This window comes from Lagopus muta, chromosome 11, assembly GCF_023343835.1.
Source record: "Lagopus muta isolate bLagMut1 chromosome 11, bLagMut1 primary, whole genome shotgun sequence".
NCBI classification, from domain to species: Eukaryota; Metazoa; Chordata; class Aves; order Galliformes; family Phasianidae; genus Lagopus; species Lagopus muta.
The window spans coordinates 4663806-4676505 of record NC_064443.1 but is presented as its reverse complement, the minus strand read 5'-3'; the positions used below and the strand labels follow the sequence as shown (position 1 = coordinate 4676505).

Here is a 12700-nt window from a genome sequence, read left to right as displayed (position 1 = left end):
TTCCATCTAAAGATTGAAAATTTGTAGGGTAATTTTATTTTAGGAAAATGTTAAGTGAAGATCACAAGTGTCACTTTAATGAACACCTTTCTATGTGTAAAGGGCTGGAAATCAAACAATGTCAGCTCAGGTACATGAACACGTAAGTCACAAACACCCTAATTTTAGGTATGTTCAAATTTCTACAGTTGTAGGCAGATCATCCAAATAAATAATGAACTCTTCAAACATATGTTAAAGAATTAGTTTGAAGCAAAACATAAAAGTAACCCCTGTACTTTAATAGTTCTGTGTTTTTACAGCCATTTAATCTCTTGAAGTCTGAGGCTGATTACTTGAAAAAATGTTAGCCTGTTAGTTCTAACATCTTCTTCATTTAGCCGCCACAATGCTTTCAAGTGATCACCACATCTCATCCCTCTGACAGCTACCAAAATAGCTTTTAAAATAGATAGTAAATGAGAAATGGATCATGTGTGTTTACAGTCACTGTTTAACAGACAGTTAACTAATGCAGTACTGGTACTTGTACATACCATTTCCTTGTGGTTTGGATAGAACGTTTGCTCAATTAACGGGAACTTCTCCGGACCCAGAGTTTTGTAGACAGACACCAGCTGGGCAAACTGTAAAGCAAGGCAAAACAGAATCTCAGGAGACCAACCACATTCTGCTGAAGGGTTCTTATACCATCGCCTTGCTTTTAGTCTTCTGTGTTTCATAAACTCAGCATAAAATACACAAATAACATCTAATTTCTCTCACTTCTACACATCTTTTTAATCCACCCAAGCTATGACATCTTATATAGAGAAAAAAAGAACAGTACCTCTAAGAGTTAACCCTCACACCTACATGAAATGAAATAAATTGGAATACTGATTTCAGACACCTCATATTCTGCATATTTTAAGCTGACTTTGTGATGAAGACATTATGATACTGCATTTCCTACCATCTTCAATCCAAAGATAAAATATATTTCACATTAATTTACCTTCTGGCACTTCAATGACACTGAAAGGCAATTTTGCAAAATTGGAAAGCAGAGAAAAGCAATAACTAACTGTGTCACATACAAGTCAGATGAAGAGGAAACAAGAGCATTTTAATTTCCTAGGCTCTAGCCATGTACCTTAGCCACATAGCCATTCTTCCACTGTCTTCAATCAACAGTGATGCTGATAATTTAAACAGTTATGCGTTATTGGCTCTTCTATTAACTTTTTCTCTCTGGGCCCTTTCCTCAATGCATATCCACTCTATCTGTAATGTAGACAGTAGTAAAAACAAAAAGCCAAGAAATATTTAAACACAAAAATGCAATCTTTTATTAAATAGAAACATATTTAAGGGCTGTTCTGTTTAGTGAGCAGATCAGCTCTTCTGCTCTAACAGTCCAAAAACCCAAATCTCTTGAAATTACAGCTTAGCAAATGAGGTTTCTAGGGAGCAAGATGACTTTGGCAGTCAGAAGACCACTATTGTTTCAAGACTCCAAAGCTCTGGCTTGTACATGCCCATGATGTGTTTAGTTGTCATTATGCCAACATGAGACATAAACAAATTAGCACAACAGTTTGAATAGTGGGATTTGCTGGTTACAAACAGGAAAAAAGCAAAGAACAATACAAGTCTGTCTGTGATGCGGTATGATCAAATGCTCTGTTAATGCAATTGAGAGTGAAGGGAGAGTAAAAACCATTTAAAGGGGGAAAAAAATGATGAAAGCTTTGCATTGCATATCCAGCTGGCATAAAAAATTTGTTTAATTTAGTGGTGTTTACTTAGGTTTGGTAAAACACATATTTAAATTTTAAAGACCAGTGGAAAATACCTTAACGATGAATAGTTTTCACCAGAAACCTAAAAAATCCTAGTTGGATATGTGCTGTAGAAAAAAGACCTCAAGGAAAGGAAATATTATCACAGCTACCAAAATAAGGTGGTTTGTGAATAGAATTCCTGGCAACTTACTATTTATTCCTGTCCTTATCCAAGATCCAAATTTAAAATTTCATGATGAAATACTGTCTATTAAATACATGATTTTAGCCAAACCATTATGTTAAAATAAGTCATTTAGTAATAAATCTATCTTTATGTAAAGTTCTTTTAAAAAAATTATTTGTAGGATTTCCTGTAATTCTTTCCTGACTTTTTTCCCCATTTTTACTGAAAGATGGTGAGAAAAATGACACTCTTTGTGGAGATAATGACATTCATTCAAGACATAAGAAAACTGCATTTCATATCAATGCTGACAAATGTTTACTTACTTAAAATAGTACTAACCACACGTAATATACATGTATCACTCTGAAGTACATATAATCTAGTAGTTAAGCTATGGAATAGCACATAGGAAAACTAGGTTTAAATTTCCTGAGGCAGAGAATACGAACGAAGTCAGACACCCCACAGAACCGGGGGCTGATTTATTCCTATTCCCTACTGGATCTCTGCTTCACTCACGTCTACAGTTTTAGGAATTTCTTGTTGAACTTTATCCTTAAAAAAGTGATCTGATAAACTCAACCCAAATTCACATAATAGTTCTGGCATTTTAATTGTACATCCATAAACTACTGATTGTTTTTCCTACTTTCCTTGAATTCTACTGGACAATTCATGAAAAACAAAATTAACAAGAAGTTCATTAAAACAGAATAGCAATAAAATGTGATCTAGACTACATTTTCTATATTTTCCTTTTGAGCACTTAAACCAAAAATTAAAAAAAAACATCAGCTACACAGATTGAATCAAATCACCACTTCTGAAAATCCTGCTCTACCTGGATATTTGAGAAGATGCACAGAGCTTGCAAATACATTGAACACGGATAGCACGTGGCACCTCTTCTGCTTTTCTGCCTAGACTGGGTTTTAACAGCCTGCTGGGAACTGCAGTAACAATTCTGATTAGACTTGTTTGTAGGCCTTACCCAAGTAAGAGGGGAAAAAAGACAATCTGTGCTAAATTGACCTAATTATTGCTCTATCTATAAAGTTTTGAAAGTGTTTCAATTTACTGCACTAACTAGTCTGACCTTAAATTATGCCTTTAAATCACAGTAAGGTTTATTACATTCTTACCTGGGCAAGAGCAAGCTATTTCTACACTATAAACTACTGAATCAATACCTAATCCCATGGTGAACATTCTCTGGTATGGGATGTTCATGAAATAGAGAACGCTGGCAGAGCTACATGGTATGTATATAAAGCATTTTGTAGGCATATCAAAAGTCCTGTAAGTTTTTAATGGTTATTAAACAAAATAACTTCAAAGAACTTAACATTTCAGCAGGAGTCTTTGGAGATGGTGCCTCTCAAAAAGAACAGGATAAAATCACTTTTTCTCCTCTCCAATAAAGCATGACAGATAAGAAGAAATAATAAATCAAAAAGATTGTGACTTTTTGACTTGATAGGAAAGCTTTATGGGATCTCGTTACACTAAGAATAGAATCCTATAAATTTGATTGCATGTAGTGCACTCTATCAGTGAATGGCTGAAAAAAGTCACTTGGTTAATCTCAAAGATCTGAATAATGATTTGCTTATTGCTTTACATGAGTTCAAACGCGTTTAATTACAATCATCTCATCCCTGAAACAGTCATATGTTTTTTCCTGAACAAACTGCAAACTTTCCCTTTAAAAAATTAATTAGCTATGATGGTGCTTTGTGTTACGTTTAATTACAGCAAGTTTCTAGTCTCCCTTTTCCGATAGAATGATATGTTGCACCATTGTCCATTCTAGTGGAGAGTTTCGTGGTATGTTGAATAAAATTTTGATGCAACAAACTACTTCACATTTGCCTGTAAAATTGTTCCCTTCTAGGATAGTGTCTCTCACCTACATACTACAAGACCAGTTTTGTCAGAGATTTTCCTTTTTGTGTGTGTTCACTACCTATGCCCTTTAGAATTTAAGGCTGGCTTCAACTGACAGTGGAATAAGTCCAACTGCCCATTAATACTGCATGGTAACAAATGGTCTCACGACTACCTGGACTCTAAACCAGGTGAGCTGACATTCCCCAGCAGTAGAGAAACAAGTTTTAAAAAAAAAGTTGATCATTATGTTGCCAAAAAAACATTGCTTTGAGATTTACCTTATCTTTGACTGCTGAGATGTGAGCATTTTATTCTTGCATTCACACATGAAAATTTGCCCTTTCACAAATAAAAATGAAATGCATATCAGTGTTTGTGGGTGAAGCTGCTGAAGTAAAATTTTTTAAGTTTCTAACATAATTTCAGTACTCATTATTTCTGAGAGCTTTCTTTGAACATATATTTCTTAAAAGCAGACGATGAACAACAGTTGGAAGATTGGACTGTGTTAATCAAATGTTGCAACACACTGACTTCTTTTAACCCTTTTCAGATCCCACCCTGAAAAGTGCTCTGATGAAGGAAAACCATTTTTAGGCTGCGGCTTGTAAGTCTGGACCTTCAAGGAAAAATATGGCTGCCTTGTAAGAGTAAGAAACACTCAAAAGCACAAACACTCAGCATCATTAGTGCAAAGATAGCAGGCCTATAGAAGCCAGCAGACTCAGCGACAAATACTTGTAGGCCCTTCAGTGGGAAAAGAAATCAAGTGATTGTGTGGAAGGGTACATCTGACATACACACTGTGTGGGAGTGAATTTAACCAAGATTTTTCATCACCCCTTATTTTTACAGTTCCTGCATTTACATTTGCTGGTACTGGCTTTTTTTACTTCTACTACTACCTGAGCAATATCTGTGTTACTCTTTTTTTGTCATAATACTGGTTCTTTGCTGTGATTCAACTACACTGTATCAAGTATGTAAGTAGTTTTCCAGAAGGCATTTACACATTTGATGAGTTGATACCTACTATGAGAATCACAGAGAACAGACAGCAGACTGTAACTTCAGTACTTTCTGTCAGTAGAATCTGACAGACAACTTAATGAAAGTATTCAAACTTTCAAAGTCAATTCAGAGTTTGACGTGGTAACTTAACAGTGAAACACTGCCTACAAATTAGTTTGGGCACATTAACAGAATACAGATAACAGGAAGAATTGGGCACATTAACAGAATACAGAATACAGGGAGTTGACAGAAGATCTTGATGTTCCTGCAGTAGTTTTCCTTTATTACTATGCAAAGCCAAATAATACAGTTGGACTGTGAATGGAAAGATAAGTTACAGGGAACTTTCATCATAATTAAAGCAGTAATTTTATAACACAAACTGAATTGCTTCCCAATCTTTTTCGGGTCCAGCCTCACACGAGAACATTGATGCTGATCACCAAGTTGAGCTGCCCTTCCACACAAGTTTTAATTCAAGTCCTGCTGCTCAGCCCATTACTCGGGGACTAACATCTTGTTCTTTCCTCCACTTCACCCCTGACAGCAGCTGCAATCTCCTCAGCTCCTTCATCTTCAACTCCCTCCTTACCCACTGGAATGTCTATCTGCACCTACTGAGATGAAGATGTTGAGCCTGTGTGGATCGTTGTTTATCCTTCCCAGAAAGATCTGAGCATCTCTCCTTCATGTTATCAGAATTTCCGTAGGCATTTATTTGATTTCTCTAGCTTTCCTGCAGTATAAATATATCTCCTCTCACTTCAATTGCAATCACAACTGCAAATAACTGCTGGAATACTTTCCCATCAGTTACATCTGACAAGGTATACAAATCACTAAGAACTTCAAAAGGATAATACAAAAATCACCTCTAAATAAAAACCTCATGCCTTTGAAAAAGGTGCAGAGCTCCCACATATAAACTGCTCTCATGAGAGTAAATTTTTCCTTTCCTCCAAGAGTTAGAGAAGGATGTTTAAAATAAAAAAAAAAGCTAAAAAAGCTAAAGAAGCTAAGAGTATCACAGTCAGAGGTAGAAAAACATTTCATCCTGACTTGCAAATTTGAGTAGCAAGGCATCTGGCAATGCAAAACACCTTGACTAATGGCAGAGGCAGTGACAGAATGTCCAGACACTGAGGAAAGAGAGATTTAAGGAAAATAGGAAAATTAAAAAAAAAAAAAAATAGTTACAAGCATAAAGCATGGAAACAGATAAACAGATCAAGTGGTGATTGTCAGAGAAGAACTAGTCATACCATGCAGCCAAGATCAAGATGACTTGGAACTTCTTATTTTAGAATGAAATGATAGAAAAAGAAACAATTTTTTGAACTGAGTCATTGAAATAAAAACTCTTTCTTGGGTGCAGTTGGCAGCCATACGAATGTGCAGTTGATTCCACTGTTATGGGAACATTGAGTTCAGTGTCCTCTTCAAGGAAACATTTGTGCACCTGTTTACTTTAATAAGACTTGGGTGTGTGCTTAAGCACTTTTCAGAAGATTTTCTGTCTCACTACAATAAAGAGATTTTATTGGGCTTTCTTCTTGTTGCTCCCCTCCTCCAGTATGAGATTCTCCAGTTAAAATATTTTACAGAACTGTATTCATAAATCTGAACTGTAAAGTACTTGGAAAACATATAATCAATTTACATATAAGTACTTTACAGTTCAGATTTATGAATACAGTCCTGTAAAAGTTGCATGCTCCATGAAAAAGAAAAGTAATTCACCGCTAAAAACTAATCATTATTTAAAGTTCTCTGCTGTTCTCAAGTAATTTCATGTGAACTTTCATATTTTAGGAAAGTAAACTTTAGCAACTGCATTCCTGCAATAAAAAGCAAAAAAGGATTTGCTTATTTAATGCAAAAGTAGCTTCAGATTTTTTTCACTGCATTCTTGAATTTTTGCGCAAAGTTGTTGTCCCTTTGCCCTGTTCTTCTCTATGAATAGGTGTAAACAGGAAATGACTGATGTAGATTCCTTTGTAACGTATTAAAAAAAAAAAAAAAATCAATAATTATGTTCTTTGCTCCATGCAAAATGCATTCAAACTCAAAATGCTAAATGCATTCAAACTCACTAGTAAGTTACTTTTAACCAAAAAGCTTAAAATGTTTTTACCTTCCTGCTGACACAGTTTCGTGAATTTACTTTCAGCTCCTGCACTACAAATCCATCAACGTGTTTTAGCTTTAGCTGGCAGACTGAGCAAAGACACCAAGATCTTCACTGGCTGACAGAGAAGAAAACTACAGTTTTTATGCTTAAAGTTCTGCTCAGATCAGGACTAGAAGAATAGCACATGTGGACTGTTTGTTCTCTGGCTGTCCTACAGAAAACCCTTCAGTTGAATAAGAGCCACGAAACCAGTATTTAAAAAATATTCTCCCTTTGTGTAATTGCTTTCAAAGAGGCAAATTGAATTTGTTGAGGGGACTGCCACACATTGTGATATGAACCTGTTCAGACATTGTCAGACACGCAATGACATCCAGTACCCAAGAAAGCAAATCTTGAGGAAGAGAGGTGCAGCCCTTGGTCTCCACTCCTGAAATGAAGGAGCTGCTTTTGCCACCATGGCTTCCTAAAGTGTAAGAGTAGAAAAAGGATACTAAACAGCATGAGTGGGTGGGATCCACATACTCCCATATTTCGGCTGCTCACTGTCCCCAGTATTTTCTATCAGGTAGATCAACCTTGCTAGCATGGTTGAAAACACAATTCATTTGGTAAGACATTTAGATTTTATCTCATTAGGACAAAATAGCACTGAAGGTTGGCTCATAAAATTAAGTTAACAGTAAACAGATTTTCAAAAAGACTTTTCTCTTCTCATGGACATTTATTTTATGTTATTCATTCTCCAGAAAATACTATGACACAATATTGAAACTTATCTATGTGCCTGTGTCTGCCTACTGGCATAGCTTCAATAATTTCTGTCAACAGGAAGCTGGAATGAACAGAGCTCATTTCTTTTATATGCTTCTCCCTGCAGAGTGCCTGTAACCTTCTTGTCAGTGCCCCAGCCTGCAGCTCAGACTATGAAAGTATATCTTGAAAAGTGAGAAAGCACAAAAGTGCAACTTCTTATAGCAACAAATGAAGGAGAAAAAGAAAGGAGAAAATATTCTGATACTATCAGAAAGCAACAAAGGACAGTCAAAAACAACCTTTCAGAATAGGAAGATGAGAACAGAGAAACAAAGTGTTCAATAAGAGAAAGATGAAGATAAGTAAGGAGAAAATCTGCAAAAACAACACAAAGCAAAATGAACACATGAAGTCATGGAGTTACGTAAGTTTGGCAAAAGGAGCACGATGGAAAAAATTTCAAATTTGCTCAAAACTCACTTGAGTGTTGACTCATGAATTGTAGGAAAAGGCACAAAGAGTAACTGATGTTTATAATACAATGAAGTCCAATAAAAGGAAAAATTGTAATCAGTCTCAGAATGAACGCAGATGAGCAAGGAAATGACTTTTGGCATAACAGAGTGTATTATCACACTTCTCCGGCATTTCAAATCTTTAATAGCAATAAATTCCTACAATGAAATCAAGTCACAGTGATTTTTTTGGATATGAGCTTACATCTGGCACTCTACATAAAAAAAAAAAAGAATAGAATCTTTCAGGTGTCTTTAAAATATAGATAAGTCTGTTTTCTGGATCTTAATTCCACTCTTCCAGCTGTTGACCAGGAAAGAATTCCTATTTTTCTCCCTCTATTTCCCACACTGCTGAACAGGAGAATAATGTAGCACTTTGTCACTATGCCAACAGTTTTCTTCACTAGAGGCTGAGCCTGCTCAGTATCCAGCCTTCCCATCCGTGCAGCAACAGACACCCTTCACAGGTTGTTATGTCTATGCAGCAGCTTGACACGCTACAGTGGGCTCCTACATCCCTTCTGTGATTATAACAAGTCAGTGCTTCAAGTGCTCCCACCAGCTTGGCAGCAGCTAAGTCATAATGCTCACATGTTTTCTGTAGGTTCTGCCATCTCCTTCACCAGAATGACTGTGTAGTTAATGTCTAAGTAGACCCTTGAATCCTTCTAAACGAACCAGCCTCCCAAAGTCACGCTAACGAGAAGACAGATTTACAGACAGCCACAGAGCTGCTATGTTTTTTCTCTTCAGTAACAGAGGAAGAACAGCCATCATGGAATCTGGTTGATTACGCAATGATTTTCTTCCTCTTCAAAAATATATATTTCTTACATACAACTGCAGGAATTGTCATCTGTGCTCTGTTAAAACATTATCAGTATCTGAACCTAAGAAACAGCAATTCAGTTTCTGTAATGAAAGAAACTGCTATGTCACAGCCAAGGTTTAATCAAAATAAAATATTCTATTTATAGCAGCGATGGACATTGAACTTTACAGCTCCCAGCAAGGAAGCCAGAGTTTGTATGTTAAGTAACCTCACCTGTTAATTCTATCTCACTTTATAATTCCACTTACTGGATATTTGCTATACACAGTATAGATGAACAGTTAGTATGAATCACTGTCAGAGATTTGTAGTACTCCAAGACCGTGCTTCTATCATCAATATTTACAATTAAATGTAAAAATCAAGAGCAGAGTTCACTTGATGCAAACATTTAAACAATCAAATTTCACACTGATCATAATAGGAAGAAGGCAGAAATACACTGGCAGAACAGTATTATATATTTTCTTTAAAATAGCAACACAATACAATGGATTTTATTCTTTTTTCAAGTATAGCCCTAATCATAAGCATGAGATCACTTCAGGCATTGACATTATTGTCACTTTTTAAAATTATTTCTGTCCTCTGAGATTACATATTTTGCTTACTGACATCTACCACATACTGACATACTACCAGAAAGATTACAGTCTCATAAGCCTCAGTGAAGTAAGGTCTCGCTTATTTCTGGAATGAATTTTTCTGAAGTAAAATAGACAATAAAATAACTAGTCTATAAATCTTGGTGTTTCATCAGTGAGATAACAGGTGCTGAACACAGCTTGATTTGAGTACTGTCATAAAATAGATTATAAAACCAGCAAAGAAAAATATATGCTTTTGTATCAACTGAACCCAAGGTAACTATAAATTAACTAGGCCAATTTATCTCAATAGATCCTATGACTTTGCAACATGACAATGCAAGGAAATATTCCAATTATTGTGAGGAGTTATTAACCTTAAAACAGTTCTTCCATAGCTCGGGATGCACTTAGTAACAACAAACAGTCTCTATTTGTAAGACTCATGCTTTCAACCTGAGTTCTGACGTTCTTACAAGCATTGAAGTAGAAGCCATCTCTAAAGTGAGGATCATGCATTTTTCATGAGGTAGGTGGTAAGTATTATCACAGAAGTGAAATAAGAGAAGTTCTGTAATAACCCAAGTTATTAACATATTTCAGTATGCAAACACCTCACCGCACACACATTCAATTCAATATTTTCTTTGCCACAGTTGCTAGCATCTTAAATTTTCAAAGGGCAATACGGTGCTTTGAACTTTTGACTCGCATTTGAAGGAACTATGTATGTCCCAACACTAGAAAACAGGATTTAAGACTTGATTTTAGAAATGTTTTGACTGTGTTCTGACAACTTTCCCACCACACTCCCATCTTTCAATAACATACAAATATAAAAGTTTAAATACAAACTTGCTGACTGCCTATTGGCAGTGACACAGAAACCTGCATCTGCAGATGCAGTGTGAAGCATCCTATCAGAAGATTACAGGGATGTGCAGTAGTTTCTAATGTCAGTCTGTCTTCAGAGTTGAAAAAATGCTGTGTTCTATGTTCTAATAAAAGCAAAGACCTGTTACTGTAGAGTAACTTAGGAAACAAAGATCTTGTATTTAGGATTCTAGCTCTTGCTCTATTCCATGGCCCTCTTATAATTAGCCTAACTTCTCTGAATTCCCCTTCTACAAATTCTATACGGCTCTCCTGATTTTACACTTATGTAAATACAAATGATTGGTGTCCACAGATAATTCAGTAATTTTTCAACCTCTAGGATCCAACGCAGCGAGTCTTTGTGTCATTTTGTGTTTTTCTGCTGTTACAGAATTTTAATTCACTTCTACAAATCGAATTTTCCATTATAGAAGCGATCTATTTCTTATCTATTAATAAGGATGATAGTTTGAATTTATCTATACTTTTACTTTGTAATTTTCATGCTTTTGAATCTGCAATTTTTATAGAAGTATTCATAAAAAACATCAGATCTTCCATGCTAGCGAGAACTGTTGAGAAAGGCAACCATGGTGGCTGTGAAGAAATGAGTCTAATCTGCCATCAGTCTATGCACATTTTTGCTTACTTGCACTACTGCAAAGTTGACACAGACACTCATGGTTGCTGAATGTGCTCTTTCCTGATGCTAAGATTTACATTATTAAAAAAAGTATGTATGAAGTGAAACCTATTTTTCTTCTCAGTTATTTTTCTTTAGAATACAGTTTGCTGTCAGGATTTTACGTAGGCAAAGTAGCATGTTTGAGTTTGGGTTAATCTAACAAGCTAGAAGATAACAGTAAAATAAACAGGTCTTGCATTCTGCTGCATTACTTGAATATTTATGAGATTGGCTGCATCAAAGGACCAATGGATTTTTACCCTTTGAATATTAAATCCAGACAAGACTTGTAACAGGCTTACATGACATCTTGTAGTGGCCACCATCCCTACACTTGACAAAGATTTCACAATGAAATATGGATGAACGTGGTTGTCTCTGCGTCTCCCATTACAACAGAGAACAGAAATCACAACATTTCAAGTTAAAAGCACAAACAAGACTCCTCATATTTTGATAAACTATTTTTTCCTCAGGTTAAAATTCTGCATTCTTTTAAAGTAGGATAAATTAAGGTATGGTCCAGCTATAAACTTATAAGAGGAACCACTTGCACATCTGCAGTCTCAGCTGATGGCCACAGGTAGTAAAGCAGAACTAAGGCAATCCTTCTGTCACACATCATAAAGAAAACAACTTCAATTCAAGGAAACACGGCAGAAAATTTTAAAGTGAAAGATGTTGGCTTGAAACAAGTGACCTGATAGTTTAGGATAGATATTTTTCTTTAGGATAGATATTTTGAGAGAGAATATCCAAGAGATGTGAAATGTACTGAGATTGTTGAAAATTTAGGCAGTTCAAATAAAATGTATTCTGGCTGTCAGAGATAGAAATAGCAAGTAGAAAATTGTCAATGAAACTAACATCATTCCCTATATTCAAATAAAGTAAGCTTAACAGAAAAAAAAAAAAATTAGTGGCATTCATATCTGGGCTTGGAAATAGTACTGAAAATTAAGCCCAAAAGAGAATATATGAAAATAAATAAATCAGACATAAGCAGATATGGCAGTTATTACAGCAAGTATTTCTACAACACTCAGTTACCCTCAGCTATTATCAGAAAGGACAATCAGCTCATTTCACATCTGTGAAATGATATCAGATAGAAGAAATGTCTTGCTTTGGTGTAGGAAGAGCCATGACAGTAATGCCACCATAAGAATATTGGTTTCTTTTTACTGCATAATTATTGCATTTAAACATGCCTCATTCAGGAATGTACAATACGTATTCTGGAAAGCTGTAAAGACTATCAATTCTTTATTCTCTGCTGTAGTTTATTGCAACACAGAAGTATGATAAAATTAACTGCAAGGTATGTTGCAACATTCTGACAGTATTCTGTAGTGGTCTTCAAAGTAAATGTAAAATAAATATTTTTGAGGCCACGAGGTATTACAATAAAGCTTTCCTTTAGTGTGAAAAATACCTGTACTAAGTTATTTTCTT

At 35.5% G+C, this 12700-nt stretch overlaps 1 protein-coding gene across 2 annotated transcripts in view; it reads right to left on the bottom strand.

Moving 5' to 3' along the window:
• Nucleotides 1–12700, bottom strand: part of SYN2 (synapsin II) — a 143672-nt gene that overhangs the window by 81544 nt on the left and 49428 nt on the right. For both annotated transcript variants that reach the window (XM_048957734.1, XM_048957736.1), the window contains exon 5: nucleotides 537–626. In XM_048957734.1, the coding sequence (XP_048813691.1) occupies nucleotides 537–626 (90 nt within the window). The remainder of the gene's footprint in view (nucleotides 1–536; nucleotides 627–12700) is intronic.